The following is a 25,304-nucleotide window of genomic DNA, read 5'->3' as shown; positions in this document are numbered from 1 at the left end:
GTTGCCTTGCAGGTTACCTGAACCTGACTTTGCCTTCAGCATCGAACCCAGCCTGGATTACCATCTTCTGGAAAGAAACTATCCAGCTCCATGAACAAAGACTCAAGCCTCCTGTTACCTCATTGGATCAAACCAGCTGGCAGTCTCCTGATTCCTTCGTTCTGTGGGTCTCTTTCTGTGAACCCTGTCCACCCTCCTTCTTCAAATTGCACCAACTACAGAAACTCTTGGACCATCTATCATCCTGGCCCACCAGTATTCACAGTCTCCAGTCTCACGGGTAATCAACCTCCTGGTCTCTCCACCGCCCTCTGGCGGATCTCTCCTTCAAATCAGTAACACAGAATTATCATTTAAGAACATAGGTCCAGAGTTTCCCCTTGCTCACCGTTCTGTTTATTTTACAGTTGGTATCCCGGTTCCAGTTTCCTGCACATTTCAACTTTCTGTAAATAAACTCCTTACCGTTAAACTCTGTCTCCTGAATTGCTCTCTGCATGTGGGTCAAATCTGTTCGAAACAATATGACAGTATGTTTGTTGTTAAAAATGATATGACTGGATAATATCTTTAAATCTTTCAAACAAACCACAAATAACTGTCTGAAGATGTTTCACAGCTCATGTCTTTATTAGTTTTGTGAATACACTATTTATTTATCCATGTTAAGGTGCTCACATTAAGTACTACAAAGGGCATTTCATCCCCCCAAAGATCAGGAATGTACAGGTGTTTACTCAGTCTTAGTACAGTAGCAAATACATTACTTGTTTCAAGCAAAATGCTTAATGGAAAACAATCACAAAGTTTTTCTTCACTTACAATTATGCCCATAGAAAGCATATTGTGCCCACCATAATTTTGCATATTATAGTTATACTCCACTTCACATTATATAGTACAGACAATCATAAGTCTCTAAATTTAAAGCTGCCCCATTCACATGATTTAATAATGTGCTTTTTGTCTTAACTGAAGCAGCAGCCGGACTGCCTGAAAGTTTTGATGACTCAGTGAATCACAATGACGTTGCGTGGTGACACAATTGCACTAAAGTCAAAGGTAAATCCATTTCCATGAAGGAAAAAGGGCCATGAAGCTAATCACGAATTAACCTAACCTTTCTTTGGTTCACAAATACACCAAAACATGTTTTACAGCAAGGTTTTCTTGAACAGAGAAGATATCCTTTTCACAATAAAAGCCTCTCCATATAAATTAAATTGTCAATCTATCACACAATATACTGCATGTTTGATTTACATAGAATTTGTTTGTTGTGAAACTAGGACATATTTGGCACGAAGGTAATGTAACAGTACACAATCCACACAAAAGTCACAGCAGTCAGTTGCAGTGACTGTTTTAGATTTGCTGTATATCTGAGGGAAATAACAGCTATAATGTTCCAACTGACTTGATAAAGACAACACTGATAATTATTACATGTCATACATTTCTCTTATGTATGTTTTTGCCTATGTTGTGAGGTTTTCTTGTAATTTTAATCTGCTGAGTGTGAAAATATTTTGAGTATTTTATTTTTAACACAGATTAAGCGTATAGGGACATTCTTTGTAGCTGATGTACAGGCACAGGGAGAGGTAACATTTTCAAAGGAAGCTGTGGGCACTTTCTGAACTAATAATCTGTTTGATACTTATTAGTATAATTTACTTGCTATACACATGGTTTTTATCTGAAAACAAACTTTAACTTTTCTCAGTCTTTCCATCCTAGAAAAACTGTAAATCTATGTTGTTAAAACAAGAACCTTTCATCATGGAGGTCTGTGCATGTTTTGGTAATTTCCTTTTCCCAGAAATCTGTTCTGACTAACAAAACATTTAGTTATTTGATGTTTGTTTTAAATACAAAATACCTCAACTTGTATATATATATATGTATATATGCTTCACCCTGGGGTGAAATAAAAAATGGAACAATTCAAAACAAACAATCATAAAGTTTAGTTACAGTGGTGTGAAAAACTATTTGCCCCCTGACACATTTCTTGCTTTGGTTTTTTCATTTGGACGCATTTAGTCAGAACCTGTGTGACAACAAGAAATCTGCTAAAAGATTTCAAAAAACAATAGATCATGTCTCAATCTAAAGTAATTCAAGAACAGATGAGAAACAAAGCCATTGACATTTAGCTTTCTGGAACAGGCTTACAAAGAATTCTTACAAACCACTCCTGAGCAAAAAAGACACTAACGTCCATCCTACAAATCCCCCCAAACTCACTTTGATAATCCCCCAAGACTTTTGGAAAAACACCCTGTGGACTGATGAATCAAAGGTGGAATTTACATTTGGTATAATGCAGCAATTCAGAAAAAGAGAAATAACACCAATAGTCAAATACGATGGTGGTGGAGTGATGGTCTTGGACTGCTTTGCTGCTTCAGAACCTGGACGACTTGCCAGAATAAATGGAACCATCAATTAACATGGCAATTAACTAACCTAGCAAAATGAAGATTTTGGAGAAGTTAAATTAAAGTCTGGACTTTAATCCAATTTATATGCTATGGCACAACCTTAAACTGGCCTGTCATCCTCGAATACCCACCAATGTGTCCTAATTAAAGCAATTCTGCAAATAAAAGTGGGTCAAAATTCCCCCAAAGTGACATAAAAGACTTATATCCAATTATTGCAAATGCTTAAGCAGATGCTTTCCAATCAGTCTGACTTAATGGCACAACCAGTTATGGCATTAAAATGAAAATTACATTTTCACATTGGGCCAGGTTTGTTTAAATAGCTTATTTAATTATGTTTTATTATTTTATTTATTCAATCATCATTTTAAAACTGTATCCTATATTTACTCAAGTTATCTTGATCTGATATTAAAATATGACTGATGATCTTAAACATGTAAGTGTGACTAAAAAGCAAAAACAAGATAAATCTGCTATGGGGGAAACAATTTCTCAGCACTGTATGTGTTTACTTTATATGTTCTTGTTCACGTTGTTTTGTTCTTGGTGAATTGAGGAAACAGCGCCTCCTACAGTTACAGGACACGATGGTCGTAGAAGCGTATGTCTGTCTAGGACATACGCTTAAAAAATGTATAAATCTTTTTTTAGTTGTCAGTACCAGGTTTTTGATGAAAACACCCAATAAACTAAACATGCACAGGCCTTGGTGGCTATTAATCTCTAACACCGAACCAGTGTCCTAAGCCACACCAGTATAGAGAGGTACTGAACACATTCATTTCATCAGCATAAATGATATCCACCAGGTGAAAATTTATTCAGAGGACATAAAAGATTTTAACTGCTGCTTTTCTATCTACCTGCAGCATCTAGCTTTCCAGCCATGCTAACATTAACTTTACATTGACAGGAAGAAGAGGAAGATATCTAGTTTCTGTCCCCTTCTATTGCAGTACACACTACTGCGAAAAAATATTTTTGTTAGTATCTCCATTTATGAAAAAATATGATGTTCCTTGCTACTGCTTATGTAAAGTTAGGTTGGTAAATCCTTCAGACTCCAGAAATCCAGTGCTAATGGTGCTATAGACAGAATGCTTACTTGTATATTCATATCTGAAAACCAGCATCTCTCAGCTGATCCCGTTCTCAAAAATCATCTCTTCATAATCTTTAAACATTGGATGTCATGTCTGTGCATTAATTTGCACTAATTCCAAGCCTTTCTGCTTTTCACACGTCTCAGATTTCTTGTCACTGATTTTCTTAATACCAGTTACAATGAAAGATGAAATCTTCAAATTCTTGTTCTTTGTAATTTTTTACTTTTATGTTATTGTAAATTATGTCTATTTGTCCACACATTATTTGTTTAAAACCAACTGTTACCATCCTCTCCCATTATTTTTTAAACAATACATTTAATTAAACATTTATTTATCTTTTATAAATCATTTATTTCCCTAAATTTCTTTATTCATATTTTCTAACAATATTTTATTTTCTTTGTAAACAAGTTTATTTCTACATGAAAATTGCCCCATTTCAGTTTTCTCACCTTAACATTGTGGTTTATTCCCACTTTGCATAATAAACAAGAATGCCATTGTGCTTTGTTCTTTTTTTCTGTCAGATGTGCAAATGTTTTAAATACATACATCACTGTAGCTAAGGACAGAACTGGCAGAAATACACTGGGTATACTATTATTAGTTGTGCATTACCAGAAAATACTTTGTTTTGAAAAGACAAACGGAACATTAAGCAAAGCTGAAGGCTCGTTAATGTCAGAGGATACACTCTACAGACGGTTCTCACAGTTCAGGGCCCAGCCGCTCAATCTCTTCAATCAGGAAGTCGATGTCTGACCTGGTGGCTGCAGGGTTGGAGATGACCATGCGGAAGAAGTTGACTTTGTCTCCTTGCGGCTGGTACCCCACCATGGTGGTTCCTGACTCCATCATCATGGCCTTGATCTTGGGAGCCACCTGTTGCATATATTGTGCAGTTAGATATCAGCTCTACAGCGCCTTTTGGAGGAGCAGATGCCCTTTAACCTTTTTCACACTTGTCACGTTACCATCACAGACCTCAATTTTGGATTTTTGTTCATAGTAAAACAGAAAGCAGTGCTTCCCTATGAAGTGAAAGGAAAAGAATACAAATATTTCAAACCTTAATGAATGAAAAACTGTAAAGTGTGATGTGCATTTGTATTCAGCTCTTTTGATTCAGACACCCATAAATAAAATCCAGTAAAACTAATTGCAAACAAAATAGCAAACAGAGTCCCCCTTGTATAATTTAATCTCAGTATACATAGAGTTCTCTTTGAAGGTCTCAGAGACAGAGAACATCATTGAACCAACAGCATCATAAAGACCAAGGACCGCAGCAGACAGCACAGAAAGAAAGGTGTGAAAATGTATATTAGGTGATGAAGAAGTATAGGGACTTCTCACAAAGCACTGTTCAATCCATGATCTGAAAACTAGAAAGAGTATAGCATTACTGCAAACGTACTAAGACATGGCTGTACACTTAAACCGCTGGTCTGCAAGCTGTGGCTGAGGCTTTGGAGCCTCCACAGTGGCTCCTTATAACTGGCCAAAAATCATAGAGAATCTAGCAATTTTTTCAAATATATAGGCAACACATCAATACTAGCCATAGCAGTTTTTATTCTTTGTAAATAATTTTGTTTGTAGTTTTTTTTAGGTTGCAAACTATATGGTTTTTGATGTAATTTTCAATAAAACATTGCAGAAAAAGTATACATTCCCTTTTATTTAAAAGCTTTTTGTAAACCTAAAATAGAGAGTAATTGTTTTTCTTTAATCTATAAATCAAAACACATTTCCTAAAATAGATATTGTAGCAACCTATTATTAGTTATTTCATTTTGAAGGGTCACTTAGCTTTTGTGGCTCTAAACAAATTTTGTTTAGCTGGACCGATGGCAGAAATGGCTCTTGGGGTTGAAAAGGTTGCTGACACCTGACCAAACTGACAGGCTGGGCAAGGAGAGCATTAAACTCAGAGACAGTCGAGAGGCCCTATGGTAACTCTGGAGGAACTGCAGAGATTAGCTCAGGTGGAAGAATCTATCCACAGATCCACATCTATTTGTCGTGCACACTACAAAATTGGCCTTTTTGAAAGAGTGGCAAGAAGAAAGTTATTGCTGAAAGAAAACCATGAAAAGCTCTGTTTGCAGTTTGGCCCACATGCAAAATACTTTGTGTAGTAGAAATCTGACATTGCCCATCACCCGGTTTACATAATACCTATTAAAGCATGGTGGTAGAAACATCATGCTGGGGATGCTTTTATTCAGCAGGGACAGGGAACAGGTCAGAGGTCAGAAATATAGAAGAAAGCCTACTAGAGGCTTCAAAAGACTTGATACTGGGGCAAAGCTCCAACTTTCAGAAGGACAACAACCCTAAAAATTTAGATCCCAACATGTTCTGGTGTTAGAACGGTCCAGCCAAAGTCCAGAACTAAATCCAATTGAGAATGTGTGGCAAGACTTGCACATGGATGTTCACAGATGCTTTCTATCCAGTCTGACTGAGCTGAATTTGCAATAAAAAAATGGGCAAAACATTTTAGCTTCTAGATGAGCAATGCCAAAGACTTGAAGTGTTGACTGTGGGGGATTAAATACAAATGCCTTTCACGTTTTTAAGGTTATACTTGTTAAAACAATTGAGACCATGTAACATTTTCTTTCTGCTTCACAATGATGCACCACTTTTTGATGTTCTGTCACATAAAATTCCAAAAAAAGAAATTCAAATTTTTGAAATGTGAAAAGTACAGGGGTTGTGAATTATCTTGCATGGCACTGAAAACCATTAAAAGGGTTCTTTTCCTTTGCCAAGTGAGCCTGTTTATGAATGAGTCATGTGTGAGGAGAGACGTTTGAAAAACAGGCTTAATTTGCAGATTAATGAGTTATTACCTTGTGCAGCCTCTCGCGTTTCTCTTTGCCATCAGGCATGCCACGGAGGCTCGGAGGAATGTACCAGAAGCAGACATTAGTGTGCTGCGGCTGATAAGAGAAAACAACATTTGGAACGGTGCTGCTTGTCACTGTGTCAACAAAGTAAAATGATCTAATCAGTTGTGAAACCAGAGTGAATTATGCCTCATTATTTCACGGGTTGATAAAGCCATTTTACTAACAGCAGCATGAAAACTGGTTTAATCTTACCTCTGTGTTGAAAACCATCTCAAACCCCTCTCTGTTTTTTATTTTGTCGTAGAGGTACGCAGACAGATCCAAGCACTTGTCAATATGCTGCTCAAATCCTACTGTTCCCTTTTATTATAGATAAAAAAAATGAAATTACAGTCAGTTCTTAAATATGTGAGTCTGACAGTGAGCAAAATCAAATAAATGCTCACCTTTGCCTTCCACATGAGCCAAAACTTGAAGATATCAACATGGCGTCCACACTGAATGGCCTTATCCCCCGTGTCGTATGTGACATCGTACTGTTTGTCTGGCTGGAAGAGGTAACCCGCACACATGGAGTTGCAGCCTTGTAATAGTCCCTGCAGTGGGAACAATGTTGATGAAGGATAAACAGGAAGAAAGTGCAAAGCATTCAACTCAACTGACTACAGTAGTTTTGCACAGGTGGAAGAGTGGATGACACAGACTTACCCTCTCTCTGACCAGAATGGCAGAGCACTGCAGTGGCACTCCCATCATCTTGTGAGGGTTCCAGGTGACTGAGTTCGCCCTGCACAGATATGGAAACAGTAAACACATTTTTGTCAGGGACTGAGTGTGTCAGGTCTGCAAACTCAAGCAGCAAGCTAAAAACATATAAAGATATCATTTCAGATAGAGTATCCTTTAGCATATTTGTCATTTGAAGAAGACGAAGCTGATGTATTGGGAATCATAAGAAGATTTGAGCCTGAAGGCTGATTTTTATCTATGCAACTCAGGAGTTTTGTATTTGCATTAATAAGATAGTTCCCTCAGTTCTACGTTTTAGATAATATGTTAATTTATGTGTCTCAAAAAACATTATTTACTTTATTTAGTATTTCCTGACAGGATTGTGGAATAAATTCGACTCTCTCCTTAAGCTGCTGTCACACCGTAGGTCTAAATGTGAGGAAATGAAAAGTTTTTTTTGTAATAAATGAAGTTCTATGTGTGTCCCATTTGATACACTCCTGTTTTTAGCAGTGTATGTGTGTCCATGTCTGGTTGTGGAATTCATAGTGATCTGCTGTGCCAGTTGTGTCAATTAACTGGGCTTCATGGTGCCGCTGTTGTTACCACTGTTGCCTTGCTGCAAGAAGCTCCCGGGTTCAGGTCCCGGCCTGGGCTCTTTCTGCATGGAGTTTGCATGTTCTCCCTTTGCATGCAGAGGTTCTCTCCAGATATTCCCTCCAACAGTCTAAAAACATGAGTGTTTGGTTGACCAGTCTATCTGAATTGTCCTTAGGCATGAGTGTGAAGGTGTATCCTTATTGTGTCCTGTGTGTTTTTGTGTATTCCTGTGATGAACTGGTGACCTATCCAGGGTTTACTAGGTGGAATTTTCAATGCAATATGAGATCCCCTGAGTGGCCAAATATTTATTAGCTGAATAAATAAAAACAAAGGTCTTGTCATCAGTTTCGCTTTTAGTTTCAATTGCATTCGATATGCCAAGGTGAGTGAATCTCCATGAGATTTTTGGGCCATTGCAGCGATATTCAAGTTGCAGTTGCACTGATTATGTCACAGTGGCATATGTGTGGTATATATATTTTTATCCTATGGCCTCATGTCCTCCTAAATTATTGAAACAAAAGGCAGATATGCAGTTGTGTGATGTGATCGGGGCATAGATGGCAGAACTAGTACTTGACTAGCTTTGTGAATGTGCCACTGTTACACTATTGCATATCAATTCTGCCTTTTAGTGATGTGAATACGCAGATACGCAGCTTTAAGCAGATGGTATTCCAGGATGACTTCTCTACACATCTGATACTGTAGTACTGTAAAAATAAAAATGGCGGCAGTATTGTACTTTAGAGACAATAAATAACGGACATAGGCGCTGCTGCAATGAAATCTACATAAATGTTACTAAAATGTCACAGCAATGACTCGATAATACCATCACTTCTCCCGCTCACCTCGGCATGCCAAATGCTCGAAGTGTCCAAAATGGCAGGGGAACTCCCCCAATTTTCTGATTTATTCTGCCAATAATTGTTTAACCACTAGGTGGCAATCATAGACTGTGTGTAAAGCATTGCACTGTTTTCCCCACATGGTCCGGTTGCTCATTAAGGATGAAAAGACGACAAGAAGGGACGCCCTGCAAACACGAACCTTATGTGCCTATACGAAGCCCTTTCCAATTTATTGCACATGGAATATAAAATGATAACATATAATTAAAAATGCACAGACCTTACGTATTTCTATGTTTTGGACTCGTAAAAAGCGTTTTTAGAAACACCAACATGCATGGCAAGATAAGTTAAACCCCCCAACCCCCCCCCACTCCCCCCCAAAATATTAAACTTATTTATTCTGAATATGTCGTTTCCTTTAAATAATTAAAACATCAGGATGTTCTTTACCTTTCTACTCCATTTAGCTTGTGTTTGTGTCTTCTGGACATCAGCAAGCCTCCTCCCCATGCAGCCTGCACAGCACAACATGATGTTCTATAATAACACTGATACAAGATGTGCAACAAATATCAGTCATGTAAATTTGTGTTTAGGAGGAAATAAATGTTCACTTACATCCACATGAAGCCATATGTTGTACTTCTCACAGATGTCTGCGATCTCATTGATAGGATCAAAGGCTCCATAGACAGTGGTGCCGGCAGTGGCGTTCACAAACATTGGAACATACCCCTGAAGGCCAAAGGCAGAAGAAAAGAGATGACTGAGCTCTAGGTTTTACATGCTGTTTAAATCCATTTGATTGTTTGTATCAAAGGGAAAGTTATTGCATCCCTCCTTTTTTATTGAATTCCCATTTCTTCTACTCTGAGCATCAGGGAAATTAGTTCCTGGAGAAACATTTTAAGACCACTGTAGCATCGTAATGTGAAGTGACAGCAGCAGCGGTCTCATTAAAGTAGCCTCAATGACCCAGTGCACAAAGCTGAAGCTCATATGAGAGCTTCTGATTGTAGGATGTAATGGACAAAGGGAAAGAGATAGATTCGAGAGGTGATGTCAGAGGCCTGTTTTTACCTTTTGCTTGACCTCGATTATTTTCGCCTCCAGATCAGCAGGAATGACTCTACCTCTGGAAAAAAGCAGGCATCAGTATTCCACATGTTAATATTTTGCTAAACTTGATACAAGCACTTGTAGATTAAACACAAAACAAACCTTGCATCTGTGTTTAAAAGGATAAGGTTCTCTGTTCCAAAGCCCAGAGCTGCACTTGCTTTCTTGATGGAATAGTGGCTCTGCAGGAACAAAAATATCATCAGTCTCAAATAAATTCATCCAGCTTATTATAAGTTTAAGTTTGTATTTTTAAGGTAATGAGATGATCGGGGGCAATGTGGGACTAACATGCTCAGAAGTGAAGAGCACCAGTCGGGGTGCAGCTGCCATGCCTTTGGTCTTGACTTCAGGGAAGAACTTGTACCTGGCGATCATCACGCTGTACATGTTAGAGATGGCGCCACCTATAGAGTCCAACAGTGTGCACATTTATAGTTATTTAATATCAAGAATAAATAAATGAAAGAAATGGCACTCAACTACACTAATATAACAGCAAGATCAATGTCCTTTTGCTTACAATTTCCTGTGTTGTCAAGAAATATATTTGTGCTCATTTTGCACTCTTTGATGCACAAACTCACTCATGTTAGTTTGGTCCATTGCATTGTGATCTATGTTTTTAGATTTTTGCTTCGTGCTTCCAAAGTAGCTTATACCTCCAGGCGTCCTCTTGTCTCTCTGTCTTTTGTTTTGTCTGTGCCTGTTTGGTTGCTACAGCATTGCCTCTCTAATTAAACTTGGACTGATTACGGTTGAATTCATTCTGCATTTGGCTCATCATTTCTATGACCAGTTAGAAGATACTTGCAGAGCAATGCTAGTAAATCTTTAAAGCAATGTGTGAAGCTTTGTTGTGGGCGTTTATCATGAAGTTATTTGCCCCATATCATATTGGAAGATATTAGAAGATCATCAACTAATTTACATTATTTCCTCCTCGATAGAAACATCAGTCTTTTTCTGTTGTAAGCCTCCTTGCAGAGAAATTTTCCAATTTTATTGTTTACTTTGGTAGCATTTTTATTACTGTTTTGAATGTATACAATTTACATTGATTTTCTTCTAAATGTATACATAGATAGAAATTATTATTTTCTCTACCGCTGTTGCATTTATTTGTCCTTTGTCACAATGTCTTGATTTATTGTAATAGAATAAAATATGATAGAATAGAATAATACTTTTACGTATCCTTCAGTGAGGAAATTCAAAGTGTAACAGCAGGAAATAATTCAATAGAAACACATATAACACATTAACAAACAATACAAACAATAAATTTAAGTAAAAAACATTACGCTGTAAATAAAGGGAAAATAAACATCTTAGAGTATACAAATGTTTAAATCCTTCCTCTTATATTTCAGCAGAAGTTAAAACAGCCTACGTTTCAAGCTTTAGCAGTAATAGCTTTAGGCTTTGTTAGTCTGACTATTTCTTGACTATTAGTTTTCTTGCTCCTAAATTATTATATGATTTTGAATATCAGTAATTTTCTAGGAAAGCTAGAAGGTTCAGGACATTATGTAGTCACGGGTACGCTCCTAAATATTAAAATAGAAAGCGGCACTCGGGGTTAAAATTTTGCCATGTTTTTGTCAAGGTTTAGAACCTTTTCGAGTTCTTTTAGAAGATCATTAGTCCCACTTTTACCTGGAGAAAATATACCGTCTCCCTCTCCGTTCGGCCAGCCGATTATCTCTCTCATCTTCTTGAGCGTCAGCTGCTCCATTAGCACAAAAACAGGGGCGATCTCGTAAGTGAACCTAAAGCAGACAAAATGATCACAATTGATTATAGGTGGTAATAAAAACCAACCCAGAGTTTCATCGCAGAACACCCACCGATGTTTTATGTTTCAAATGGACACCAACGTCTAGAAGTCACAATATCAGCATTAAGTTCCTCGGAGTACAGATCTCCAATGACCTTACTGGGTTGAAGAGCATCGCAGGCATCATGAAATGGTCTGCAGTGGATAGTGAGGGGAGCTGAGAAATTTGTTAAGGCCTCCTTACCCTTCTCTTGGATCCGTTTCAGATCCGCTGCAGGATCTGAATGCTATCAGAGGCTCTTGACACCCTCTCCATGAACCTCTTAAATAGATGCCATCAGGCAAACAGTATCCCAAAATGAAAAGCAGACCCCCTGGACTTTTACTAAGCTTTCTGTCTCCAGTCAAACAGCTATTAAAACTATTTCACATATTTTTGTATGTATTTTGAGTTTTTATCTCGTGGGTTTTCCTCCAAAAAACTGTTGAAGAACCCAACGAAATGTACTCTTGCTGTTGTTTGCTGTTATAATGAAAATGAATTGATCTGATTTGATAATAAACAGTATAAATAATGTAAGCTGTTTGTGGCAGTTTTTATCCAGGTTGAAAAACACCTCCTAAAGGTTGCAGATGATGACAACGATAGTTAGCTGCATTTAAATTCTGAGTATTCTCAGACAGTTGGGCTGCACGGTGGCGCAGTTGGTAGCACTGTTGCCTTGCAGCAAGTCCTGGGTTCGATTCCCGGCCTGGGGTCTTTCTGCATGGAGTTTGCATGTTCTCCCCGTGCATGCGTGGGTTCTCACCGGGTACTCCGGCTTCCTCCCACAGTCCAAAGATATGCCTGTTAGGTTAATTGGTCTCTCTAAATTGCCCTTAGGTGTATGAATGAGTGTGTGTGGTTGTTTGTGTGTTGCCCTGTGATGGACTGGCGACCTGTCCAGGGTGTACCCTGCCTCTCGCCCATAGACTGCTGGAGATAGGCACCAGCTCCCCCACGACCCACTATGGAATAAGCGGTAGAAAATGACTGACTGACTATTCTCAGACAGTTACAAGCTGATTAAAAGGGGTTGTTTTATTATGCTTATCTCTTGAAAATGCACCATTTAGTTAAAACTGTGCAGAACTGATAACAATAACTTGCTGTTATGCTCTCTTCCATGAATTTCTTATATCTTCTCAGAGCATATGGGGCTTGTGCAAATGAGCCAAGCATTGTGAAGGCTCTCTACAACACAGTCAATTTGGAGTTACAGTACAGGCAGACTCATCCATCTTTTCCAGACCAGTGATATTGTAATTAAATAAGTATGCCGTCCGTTCATCCAAAGCAAGTAAATGAATTTGAGGAAGATTACAGTACGTCTGCAATGTGGCTCAGCGTTTTCAGCAGAAGCATGTGTGCAGACCAACAGCAAACATGTCATGCGTTAATTTCAGTGCACTCATTCCTGCAGACAAGCCACAGTTACTCTGGTTATGAAAGAGCAGAATGTGATTGTCAGTCTATTAGTGTCAGTCAATTTTTATCTGGGATAATTAGGACTGATGGAGTTATTAATAAAAGTAAATCAGAGAGTAAGCAAGCTCACACAGGTTCACAGTGATGATGCCACAGTTTTTAAGGTTTGATAGAGATTCAAAACTTTTATCTCAGCTTATCAAAAATAAGAGCAGAGAAAACCCCCAAAATATTCAAACTGGTTAAAATTTTTCATAATTGGTCACATTAAAACTACAAACTTTAATGTATTTTACTGGGATTTTATGTGATGGAGCGAGGCAGCATTGCTTCATTCTCAAGAAAAGTGAGGAGTCTTGATTCAAATAAACAAAGTATCAACAATAATGTTTGAAGCCTGTAATGTTTTATTTTAACATTAGGTAATTTAATGGTGGCAAAGTGGTTAGTTCTGTTTCCCTGCAGCAAGAAAGTCCTGGGTTTGAATCCCGGCCTTGGGTCTTTCTCCAGGGAGTATGTATGTTCCCCCGTGTATGTGTGGGTTCTCTCTGGGCACTCTGGCTTCCTCCCACAGTCCAAAAACATGACTGGAAGGGTAGTTTGTTACTTTAAATTTCCTATGGGCCTGTGTTTATCCTATGTTGCCCTATTATAAACTGCCAACCTGTTCAGGGTTTACGCTGCCTCTTGCCCAACGACCTCTGGGGATAGGCACCAGCCCCCCCAGGACTCTAAATGGGTGTGTATAGACAAAGAATGGATAGTTATTTAATATTTTCAGGACCTACTGTTCTTTCACAGAAACTCCGAGTAATTTGAAAGAATTGGAACCTTGTGTTCTACAGCTGTTTTTACAGATGTTTATTTTAACCCAGATACATTGTGTTAAAGTCTCCTGAAATACAGTGCCTCACAAAAATAGATCTATTTTCCAAATGTTGCCACATTACAATCAAAACCTTCAGTGTACTTAATTGAAATTGAAAGGAAGAAAAATGTTTTTGGGTTTTCAAGATTTTTTACAAATACAAATCAGTGATGTGTGGCTTGCTTTTGCAACCAACTGCCTTCAGAAGTCATATAGTTAGTCCTTCTGTGTTTGATTTAATCCCAGAAAAATACAGCTGTTTTGTTGAGTTCTGGAAGAATCTGTTGACAAGACCACAAATCTGGTCTTCATGGAAGAGTGGCAAGAGGAAAGCCATTGTTGAAAGACAGACACAAGACATCCCTTTAAAATTTTTCTCAAGCTGTGCAGGGGACAAAGCAAACACGTTTGCTGTTCTGGTGAGACATAAACTGCATGCATAAACACTACAGGGGTTGGACAATGAAACTGAAAAACCTGTCATTTTAGTGTGGGAGGTTTCATGGCTAAATTGGACCAGCCTGGTAGCCAGTCTTCATTGATTGCACATTGCACCAGTAAGAGCAGAGTGTGAAGGTTCAATTAGCAGGGTAAGAGCACAGTTTTTCTCAAAATATTGAAATGCACACAACATTATGGGTGACATACCAGAGTTCAAAAGAGGACAAATTGTTGGTGCACGTCTTGCTGGCGCATCTGTGACCAAGACAGCAAGTCTTTGTGATGTATCAAGAGCCACGGTATCCAGGGTAATGTCAGCATACCACCAAGAAGGACGAACCACATCCAACAGGATTAACTGTGGACGCAAGAGGAAGCTGTCTGAAAGGGATGTTCGGGTGCTAACCCGGATTGTATCCAAAAAACATAAAACCACGGCTGCCCAAATCACGGCAGAATTAAATGTGCACCTCAACTCTCCTGTTTCCACCAGAACTGTCCGTCGGGAGCTCCACATGGTCAATATACACGGCCGAGCTGCTATAGCCAAACCTTTGGTCACTCATGCCAATGCCAAACGTCGGTTTCAATGGTGCAAGGAGCGCAAATCTTGGGCTGTGGACAATGTGAAACATGTATTGTTCTCTGATGAGTCCACCTTTACTGTTTTCCCCACATCCGGGAGAGTTACGGTGTGGAGAAGCCCCAAAGAAGCGTACCACCCAGACTGTTGCATGCCCAGAGTGAAGCATGGGGGTGGATCAGTGATGGTTTGGGCTGCCATATCATGGCATTCCCTTGGCCCAATACTTGTGCTAGATGGGCGCATCACTGCCAAGGACTACCGAACCATTCTTGATGACCATGTGCATCCAATGGTTCAAACATTGTATCCTGAAGGCGGTGCCGTGTATCAGGATGACAACGCACCAATACACACTGCAAGACTGGTGAAAGATTGGTTTGATGAACATGAAAGTGAAGTTGAACATCTCCCATGGCCTGCACAGTCACCAGATCTAAATATTATTGAGCCACTTTGGGGTGTTTTGGAGGAGCGAGTCAGGAAACGTTTTCCTCCTCCTCTTTTTTCTTTCTGCTCTCGGTGGAGGAGGACGCTTTTTCTCTGTCTCCCGCACCCCTCCCATATCTGCCCTGCTTCAGCTCTGTCTTGTCTTCTTTTTGGAGCCTCTTTTTGCATATCTTCCAAATTCTGAGTTATGGATTTGGTCAGCTGATCTCTCAATTCAATTGATCAAATTTTCTCGACGAGAAGACAGGGTGAAGGAGAGCCAAACTTGTCCGGACTGGACGTTTTTCTCTGGATATACAATGGACTCCTGGCAGAAATAGAGGATTGTGTGTTTGTCGATAATGTCAGTCGAGGATGTGGAAGATGTGTATATAATTGGATGTTTGATATCAGGATTTCTGCTTTTTGGAGTCAGCGGTTACCTGGCATATCGAGAAATTCTGAGAATGTCAGCAGCTGTTCTGGCAATTGTGAGGCTGCCTGGCATGTGTGATGGGATCTTCTGGGTGATCAACACTCAGACTGAGATGTTATGTGAGCTGAATCTCAGACTGGATGTGATCCTTACACAGGATCGCAGGCAGGTTGCGGTTCCTGGACTCAGGGTGAAATGGGATAAATCTTGGAGAAAGTTCTTCGCTCGGATCTGGCAGAAAGACCAGGAATTTGGCTGTTTGGATTCGCCTTTGAGAAGCACCAGCGAGACTGTCAAGGCTGACGGAAAATTAAGAGTCAGCCTAACCCAAATAATTGTTGTTTTTCTGAATCTGGGTCCCCTGCACGGCCTTGATGGCTGGCTATCTTCAACTTCTCCTGGAAGTTATGTAAACATGACGCTCTGCTCCCTCTGCCCCATCCCTTCCCTGAGGACATCTGTGGACCTGCTCAGAACTTTGTGGCCGGTTGATGAACATTCCAACGTACCATCAAGGACAATGGCCTCTGTGACAGTGCTTTATGGACTTACTTGCACACACTCACTTGCACACACACACATGCTCGAGATAAACATATGCACCCCCTCACATCGCCTTCACCGTTCCCGGCATGATGTTGTTTTGTAAACTTGTTGCTTCTTTGTGCTGAGGTTTTTTGCAATCTCAAACTGAATCCTGCTAAGGATAAAGTGTGAAGTATGATTTTCTCCCTCTACTTTCCTAATGTGGCCTCTTTTCTCATCTAGCAAGGGCAGCGCCTGTGAGTGGGCAGCAAAGCCTCGGTGACCCGTCCCCCCCCTTCTCTTGTGTCATGATGTATGTTTGGATGGGTTGTACTGGAATTCTAATTTCCCCTCGGGGATCAATAAAGTATCTTTGAATTGAATTGAATTGAATTGAATTGAATTGAATTGAATCACGTATTGACCTGGCCACTATCCTGCAAGAAGAATGGCTTAAAATCTCTCTGACCACTGTGCAGGACTTGTATATGTCATTCCCAAGACGAATTCAGAATCAGAATCAGAAAAGCATTATTGCCAAGTATGTTTTTGGACATACAAGGAATTTGTTTTGGCGTAGTCGGTGCAATACAATACAAATTAAACAGTATAAACATATCTACAATTTAATATAAATATATGTGCACAGTTTTAAGTGAGTGAGAGTAAATGTAGAGCAGTATAAGATGCCAGAGCTGTACAACAGTGCAGGTGATCAGTGTGCAAGTATGGCAGTGCAAGTAAAGCAGGAGTCCAAGCTGAGCGTTAATGTAACGCATAGAGTTGCAGGTTACAGGTGTAAAAAAAAAAAAAGGGGGGGGGGATTGACGCTGTATTGGCCTCAAAAGGAGGCCCTACACCATACTAATAAATTATTGTGGTCTAAAACCAGGTGTTTCAGTTTCATTGTCCAACCCCTGTACGTGTTGACAAAAAAAATGCTGCACATCACCCTGAACACATCATTCCCAAAGTCAAACATGGTGGTGATGGTAGTATCATGCTGAGGAGACACTTTTCATCATTAGGAACATTGAAGCTGGTCTCTTTGAACTACTTTCTGTTGTAGCTGTAATATGAAAAAATATGAAAAGGTTTATAAGGGTGTGAGAAGTTTTGAGAGGCACTGTAGGCAAACAACCCAGAAACCCACCTACAGTCTACATTTTTTCTTACTGTGCAGAAAAAGGATCATTTATTGTTATACACTGATGAAGATTAGGTGCTTTTGCTATCTGAAAGTTAATTACTGTAAAGGAAAATCAATTTTTTCTGACTTGCAACCCTTAATTTATTATTATTTATGGTTTAATCTATAATGCATAAGTAAGTAGCTGATTAACTGTAGGACATTTGTTGTGAAAAACTGCTTTTCAAAGGGACTGAAATAAAAAGTCAATTGAAATATTTCAAGAAATATCTTTTTTTGTCAACCATGTGTTGGTGTGGATTTACTCTGCTTTTTGTTAAAAGTCCCTTAATGGATATATGATCCATTAATTGAGAGTAATTTCTGCAGGACTACTTTAAGATTCTGCTTTATTTTTTTATTTCTTTTATGGGCAAAACATAAAGCTTTTAATTCTCAGGTTTCCCCAAAAGTCATTTGTTTCAGTTTTACACCATACAGTAGTTGATAGTTTGATTTAGCGATCGGGTGGTAAAGTTGTAAAGGGTGAACAATAGAGGCATAAATCTTGGGTTTATGGTATTGATTTCAGTCTGTAGGACCTCTGGGAATCCTGAGCTGGCATTATCTCCACAATCATACAATGGGCTGTATCTGTTTATGGGGTACACTGCTGCAAGATGCATCCATGATGACGACCACCAGTGTAGCTAAATCAAGAATTTTGTGATGGAGAGTCACACAAAATGAAAAAAGGGACTTAGTTAGAATAAAAAACGATTTATTGCAGGAGAAAACCTCCCACTGAGACCCAGTAAAATTACTCACATTATAAACACATGGCCCGAAGTGAGCTGAGGCTGTTTTTCCATTCATGGCATTGTTGTGTCACAGGAACTGGCATAACATGCAACAAAGACACCATGTAAACTGTGAATGCTAATCAATATGCAATTTAGTTTGCCTGCAGGGTTGAATTATGCACCACCTCCTCTAAGGATAGGCCAGTATCGACAACAGTGTAGGGGTGTAGCTGTACTAATGTCCTCGTTTGTGTTCTTTTATCTTCTTGCTTGATTGACAGTCCATTAGGGAGTCCTGGGTTTTTCTTTAGCCAAAGACAGTAATTACTGTCCGTCACTTCAACTATTCCTCCATCTGATAATGGCACCCCCTTCATGGACCATTGGAAAGTAAATGGGAACAAATACAGTGTGATTTATCCCAACTGTACTCACATATTAGTGTTGGCTGTGGAAGTGAGCCATTCTCCTGCCAAGCCTATGATGTCTAATCCAGTGGACAGCTGGTTAAAGAATCTGGGGTGGCCTGTGGGTAATAAAGAGGGAACAAAGCTGCACAATGCTCAGAAAACAATTAGCCATCTGTGAATTGATGCAAGCCTTCAACCCTGGGCAGAATGCAGACTGCAGCTGCAGTTCTCAGGCCTCCTACCTGTTCTCACTCCATATTTCAGAGTATCCCTGCAGTCCACCAGGATCTGCTCCAGAGATTCAGGCTGGTCAGAGAGCTCCAAGTTGAAGCCCTCCATGCCCTCCAGCAGCTGGTGAGGATGGTGGAAGTCAAGGACCTTGGTGGATCTGTCAAAGGTCTTCCGGATATAGCTGGTGAGGATTTCCACAACCTCCAACAGGAACTGCATGGTTGTCTCCTCGCCATTCTTTGAAGGTAACAGATCTACAAAATTCAGTTTACTTTATTTGAGTGCCAGAAATATCTGAAGGCATTTTCAAGACACACAGGTTCATTCCATGTCTACACTCAACAAGCATTTCATTAAATAACATTTCATTTCCAGTTAACACATAAAAAAAGGTGTGTGTCGGGTTAAATGGATTTATTCTAGTAAACATAATGTCATGAAGATAAGATTAACTCATCTGTTTTTCTAACAATTATGTGCAACTTGCTGTGTGAAAACTGTTTCATTAAATATTTTGAGTGTACTTATATAAACATATCTAATCAATTTAGTCCAGTTCTAGATAGGGCCCCTGTAGAACTGGTCGTGGCCCCTGTTATGGCCTTGATACTGAAGTCATAATACTAAATCCATTTCTTATGATCATATGTGCTAGCACTGAAACCGTAACTGACTGGTCCCTTAGACCAATTTTACAATTTTATTTTTTACCTTTACAGTTTTACTTTAACAATGAATAAAAAATTAAGGTGTTGCACTTTTAGCTTCAGCCATATTGAGATAGGATCACAGTTTTCATCTGCATTTCTAGCTTCTTTTTCTTCTTCTTTTTTAACAATGCCTTCTTTTCATCACTCTTCAATAAAGGCCAGATTTGTGTAGTACTAATACTACAACTTCCTGTCAACATATTCTGGCAGAACTTTACGCAACAATAACTGGACTCTATTTGCCAGTTATGAGACGTCTGGAGGCTGCACGGAGTTTTCTAAAGAGTGATCAGAATAAGGGGCTAAATACAGATGCACGCCACACTTTTCAGATTTTAGTTGTAAAAAACATGCTAAAAATCGTGTATTGTTTTCCTTATACTGTGTGATTATTTGCCACATTCTCGTTAATCACATACAATCCAGATACAATTATTGTTTTTATTGTTATTGTGACGTAACGAATTTAAAACAAATCAAGGGTTTTGAATAATTTTGCTATATATTGTATGTTATGAATCGAAAGCTTAGATAACGATTGGCAATCTCTTTAAAACTTTAATAAATGTCCATTCTATCGTCAGTGGCAGCCTCCCTTTGGACGCCTATTTTACGCAAAAATGTACTCTAAATGTACTCCATTTAACTTCAATTGTACTAACTTAATGAGGAATGCCATGTTCATTACATCTAATACAATTTCTTTACGTGTACTTTTTATAATTTCTCCACCAAATGCAACAAGTCTTGTTGTTGATTTTTTTTTTTTTTTTATCCTCTGTTTTGCAGAAACCCACCTCTGGCGAACAGGTTGGAGAAGTCGGTCTCCGTGCGCCTGAAACGCGCGTCTCCCCCGGTGTTATCGCAGGCAATTAGGTTTTTGGCGGTGCGCTCCTTCAGGGACCTCGCGATCCTGCTCCTCTCTTCCATACTGTCATTCTTCTGCAGAAATCCTAAACGATTGCAAGAAGGAAACAAGTCCGGAGGATGATCACACTGTCCAAACATGGTCAGGGGTTGTAAAAAAACAAAAAGGCTAACTAATACGTCTTTTTTTTGTTTTTTTTTATTATGTCATCCCCCCTCTGCTCTCCGGGGTCTGCACTGTACCGTGTTGGTCTGTTTTTAGATGTAAATGGGAGCCAGCAGTTCCTTATTTATAGGCTGGAGGTGGGGAAAGGGGGGCGGGTTGCTCTGGAAGGTTAAGCCCGCGGTGACATCAGCACCAAACTCCAGTCGAGCAAAAACAAATCATTGTCGTGTACTGTAAATCCCCATTAAAGCATGAGGTTTTTCACAGTAGGTTGGAGAAAGGAGCTATGAGCGCTTTTCAGTAGGCCGCGCTGATAATGAAGCTTTATCAGGATAATAAAAGAGCAAGTCAACAAAGTTTCAAAGGACCATCATTTTACTTTAGGTACTCTTATTTACCTTTTGCTTCTTTGGCTGAGTTTGGCGGGTAAATTACTTACAATAATTAAATAGCCTTAATAAAAAAGCAGCAGACAGCGGGAAAAAAGCAGAAAACTGCGCTGCGCACTGGTGCGTGATATTCAACATGACGGTGGATGTCAGATCGTCATTGGTTGGCTGGAGTGAGACTGAAAATAGACTCTCAAAGTGGAAATTGGAAAATCCATCCCAGATAATTTCCCTCTTTCATTTGTTCACACAGGAGGAGGAAGATAAGCTCTGATGCAGCTTTTCCATTGCCGGTTGAATTTAAATTGTGTTGGTAATTTAGGATTTTTTTTTATTATATATATTTTCACATTTAAATACTAATCTTGCAGACGACTGTGCACAGAGTAGAGTAATGTAGGACATAAAGCTTGTTGTCAATCACGAAAACTGAAACATTTTTCTCTGCTTACACTGTAAAACATTTGTTGTTGTTTTAATTGTAAAATTACTGCATTCACAGCAGCTCTTTACTATTAAAGTAGTATATAGCAGGGAGAAAAGTAAAAAGTAAAAGTAAAACTATTGCTCCACAGTTCTGTGCAGTATAATCCGTGTACAGCATACTGCTGTAGATTTCCAATGTATTGTAAGTTAAATTAAAGTAATATTAACTAAACAGGAAAATTAAACATGCTTCTCTTCTCGACTTATATGGATTTTCTTCATTCATTGTTTTTATTTTATTTGATTGATTAATCTTTTACGTTAGCCTAAAAAGAAAAGAAATATTTTAATAAATGCACTTATAAGATAAGATAAGATAAGATAAGATAAGATAAGATAAGATAAGATAAGATAAGATAAGATAAGATAAGACAGACTTTATTGATCTCACAATGGAGAAATATCTTGTTACTCATAGCAACACACAAGTAGGGTGCAGATATGAAAAGACGTTGAATGTATAGTTGAATGTTTTACTAGAAATTGCTGTTGTTGGATTTTTACAGTTAAATAATGTTTTTAATGTTGTTAGCTGCACAGAACTGAGGCCCCATACTGAATTAGTTTAATATTAATTGTGCTTCAAAATTAAAATGCAGAGGTTACTGTGTAATTTGATTGCTGTTCAATAAACAATTTACAGTTCCAATCTCCCCTTTCTGTCGTTATAACAGTAAATTGCTGTATTTACAACCAGATTTAAAGCAATATATAGCAAACATGTTCTTGTTGAGGTATTGGGTTTAGTAGTTAAACTATTCCTAGTTGTTCTATTTTGTAAAATCTATTTATTTCTTGATGCGGTAGATTTACAATGCATAGGTAGTGCAATTTAAGTTGCTGTAATATTAAATAAACAGAAAAATATTATATATTAATATAAAAATAATAATAATAGAAATGTTCTGCACCGTTACCATGAATTTTGTACAGCAGCATTTTTGTTATTGGATTTGTGTCGCTGTTAGATGACAGCCTACTCTCTCCCTGTAAGACTGAACATATAAGAGCTGCTCGGTAATTGTTGAAAGTTTATTAAAAAAAGAAAATTCAAGGAATTACTGCCTTCATTTTAACAACAAACAATTTACAGTACATTATTCAAAAAATTTAAATGGAAATTACAAACTTACCACATATCATTCCTAATTTTCTTGTACATCCATGAGCAACTCCACACCACGCATCATAACCTGGCGTTATTTAGAAGAAAACAACCTATTAGAAATATCCTCTATAGATTGTTCAGCTTAGGACGTTTTGGTTTTGTTTTGCTTTGCTGTGCATGCGATCCAGTGATGCAGCATGCAGAAACATAAAATATAATCATATTTTAGGATGAGCGTCATCGTCTTTATCTGGATTTGCCTGCTTGGTTAACCGTGCGTTACCGTTCATCATCCACGGACCATCCACATTAATTTGACGTTTAAGTCCGCACCAGCTTGCTGGTCTAATAGACTGAAAAGATACTGGTTAAAAAAAAGGGCGAAACGTGCTTCTGCAGACATCAGCCGGCTGGTTGGTGACAGATAGAGAATTACTGCGTTATCAAGGGCTTCCAGCCTCAAAGGGGATGGGGCACCTTGGATGGGGAGCAAAAGGCGGAATTCTCAATAGCATGCGATTTCAGGGAGAAAAGGGAGGGGAGGGGGTTACTTTTTAGGGGAGGAGGTGGTGATCTTTGCGATTCCCACGTCCCAATTTAACCCTTGCCCTGGACTATTAGATAGATTATTTCCCACTGCTCAGCCTCCCTTAGAGATTGTACCAAAACTGGAGATATACCAGTAAGGAGACAATTTGAAAGAGGAGCAGATGTGCTGATGGATATAGGATTCAGACCAGAAAACGCATTTAGGCTGCAGAAGTGCGGCAAGAAGACAGAGAAATCATGGGCCTAATTAGGTATAATTATAGCTATTAATCAGACTGAAAGCAGAAACAAAGCTTTGTAATCTTTTTATTTTTTAATTCAAACAATAGATTATATGAATTTATTTGTCATCGTTCACAGAATTGAGAAAAAAAGCTTATTTCTACTTTTATTTAGTACTTAATTTATTGGTTTATTATTATTTCGTACAGGCTTCGAGCGACTGACACAGAGAAGCCCGGCATAGCTGAGTGGTCTCTTTCTCTTACCACAATGTCCCTGCTTCAATGAAGGCCATTAGAGCCCATTAAATGTGACTGAATTACAAGGCACTTCAGGGCAATTTTTAGTTATTTTAGGTGTTATTTTACGTATTTTGTATATATATATACATATATATATATACACACACATATATATATATATATATATATATATGTATATATATATATATATGTTTTGCTGTCTGTCAGCAGGAACGGGGGGGGTCCAGCTGATTTTGCCCCCCGCCCTTCCTCCTTCCGTCGCGACACCCCCCCCCCCCCCCCCCCCCCCCCCCCATCCCTGCCTCCCCTCAGCGGCCCCCACCCCACCCACCTCGATGAAAATGATTTATGGCGACGGTCGCAAAGTAAATAGCACAAGTGAAAATAGCATTTTATCGGTGATGGACCTACTTGAGCCCGGCGGCCGTAAATTTGTCGAGTTGGGATCCGCTCCGGCGCCGGAGGAAGAGGAGGAGGAAGAGGGTGCAGACGCCGCCATCACTCCCAGAGACCCTGAGCCAGAGTCAAGAAAGCCTGGTCACTTTTCTTTCCTTCTTTCTTTTTCTCCTCCTCCCTCCCCAAAAAATCCCTTCAGGCTATCAGAGAGGAGAAGGCTGTTGGAAAAACCCAAATGAATCTAAGACCCCCCTAAGAAATGGACCATCAATCTGGACAAGGGCACTGCCTGCCTTGGAAGTTGAGATTAAAATCTGCAAGATGCCATTAAAATCTGCACGTCAGAAACCTGAATTTTACAGTTGAATAAAAACCACTTATAATAAATTTGGCTTGATGCTCACTAAGAGAGTCATGCTTATCATTAAAAGCAAATATCTGACATCTTAAAATAATCCAAAGTAAAAAATAAAAATACAAGAGAGAAATTAAAAGGCTTATAAGAAGTATATGATTATTTTATTCTCTTTACAAATAAATTGCACGGCCAAAATCTTCAGCAGAGATCTGCTTAGGCTCCTGAATGACAGATGTCAGGTTCAATGTGATTTCAGGTTACAGAAAAAACTCAAAAGCAGGATTTATTTTCTTCTGTCAGAGAGAATAAACCTGTTTAGCATACAAAAGACGTCCAGTTTAAACACAAACTATCTGAAAAACAAGCAGTTTGCAGCTATTAAAAAAAAAAACACCTGTTAGAGCATCTCAGGTATAAATGAGATTCTGTAGTTTACAATGTCCGGTCGCACAAATGTGTAAGTTCACTTACCGTACTGAAGAGTGTCCAGGTGAACAGGTGCAGCCCCTCAAAAAATTAGGAATTTGAATTTACTGCCAAAATAAATCCTGAAGAACCTGCTGCGCTCCCACTCCACCGATGCGAGAAAGAGGAGAAAGCCTGAGCTCCAGTTTTCCCATAGATCCCACTCAAGGTGACCCCGCTTCACAGTAAAGATGCAGCTTTGATTTGCTCTTATTTTAAAGAAAAAAAAAATAAAAAATCTGTTTGTGAGTGAACCTATGCGCGCCGGTGAGTCACAGCATGAAGCTCCAACAGCACCTCCAGCTCGCCCCGGTGCAGCAGCAGCTGTCTGCAGACTGTCTGCGCGTTTGGCTCCAAATGGCGCCGCTTTCGGCCCCCAGAGTGCGACTTTTCCCGATTGTTTTCTATCCAGGTCTGGTTGTGATCCTGGTCACGGACATGATATTTGGTGCTATATGAAGAACACACTACGTGAGGAGGGATCAGGA

General features: G+C 39.1%; 1 protein-coding gene across 5 annotated transcripts; it reads right to left on the bottom strand.

The window, feature by feature from the left end:
- Positions 1 to 607: 607 nt before the first annotated feature.
- On the bottom strand, positions 608 to 25,304 carry gad1a (glutamate decarboxylase 1a). Of its 5 annotated transcripts, none has more exons than XM_047370263.1 (17): positions 24,823 to 25,304; positions 24,009 to 24,211; positions 22,589 to 22,648; positions 20,345 to 20,500; positions 18,849 to 19,091; positions 18,632 to 18,722; positions 11,394 to 11,506; positions 10,026 to 10,141; positions 9,837 to 9,916; positions 9,696 to 9,750; positions 9,234 to 9,350; positions 9,066 to 9,130; positions 7,132 to 7,210; positions 6,870 to 7,019; positions 6,676 to 6,783; positions 6,424 to 6,513; positions 608 to 4,444 (listed from the first exon to the last, which is right to left on the bottom strand). In XM_047370263.1, exons 2-17 carry the CDS (start codon positions 24,094 to 24,096, stop codon positions 4,271 to 4,273), a joined length of 1,785 nt encoding a protein of 594 aa, XP_047226219.1. In that variant the 5' UTR covers positions 24,097 to 24,211; positions 24,823 to 25,304; the 3' UTR covers positions 608 to 4,270. The 5 variants fall into 5 exon arrangements, with proteins under 5 accessions (XP_047226219.1, XP_047226220.1, XP_047226218.1 ...); XM_047370264.1 differs by having other exon boundaries at positions 24,009 to 24,193; XM_047370262.1 differs by having other exon boundaries at positions 24,009 to 24,110; positions 24,823 to 25,303.

This window comes from Girardinichthys multiradiatus, chromosome 7 (genome assembly GCF_021462225.1).
Source record: "Girardinichthys multiradiatus isolate DD_20200921_A chromosome 7, DD_fGirMul_XY1, whole genome shotgun sequence".
Taxonomy (NCBI): Eukaryota; Metazoa; Chordata; class Actinopteri; order Cyprinodontiformes; family Goodeidae; genus Girardinichthys; species Girardinichthys multiradiatus.
Note: the sequence above shows the minus strand (reverse complement) of the source record. Positions and strands in the feature narration are given on the sequence as shown.

Bases quoted from the DNA above. Each gene is read 5' to 3' on its own strand.
- gad1a (XM_047370263.1), bottom strand. From the start codon at position 24,096: ATGGCGGCGTCTGCACCCTCTTCCTCCTCCTCTTCCTCCGGCGCCGGA. The intron at 22,649-24,008 runs GTAGGTCCATCA...AAATAACGCCAG, and splicing joins TTTACGGCCGCCGGGCTCAA to GTTATGATGCGTGGTGTGGA. The intron at 4,445-6,423 runs GTAATAACTCAT...TATATGCAACAG, and splicing joins AACGCGAGAGGCTGCACAAG to GTGGCTCCCAAGATCAAGGC.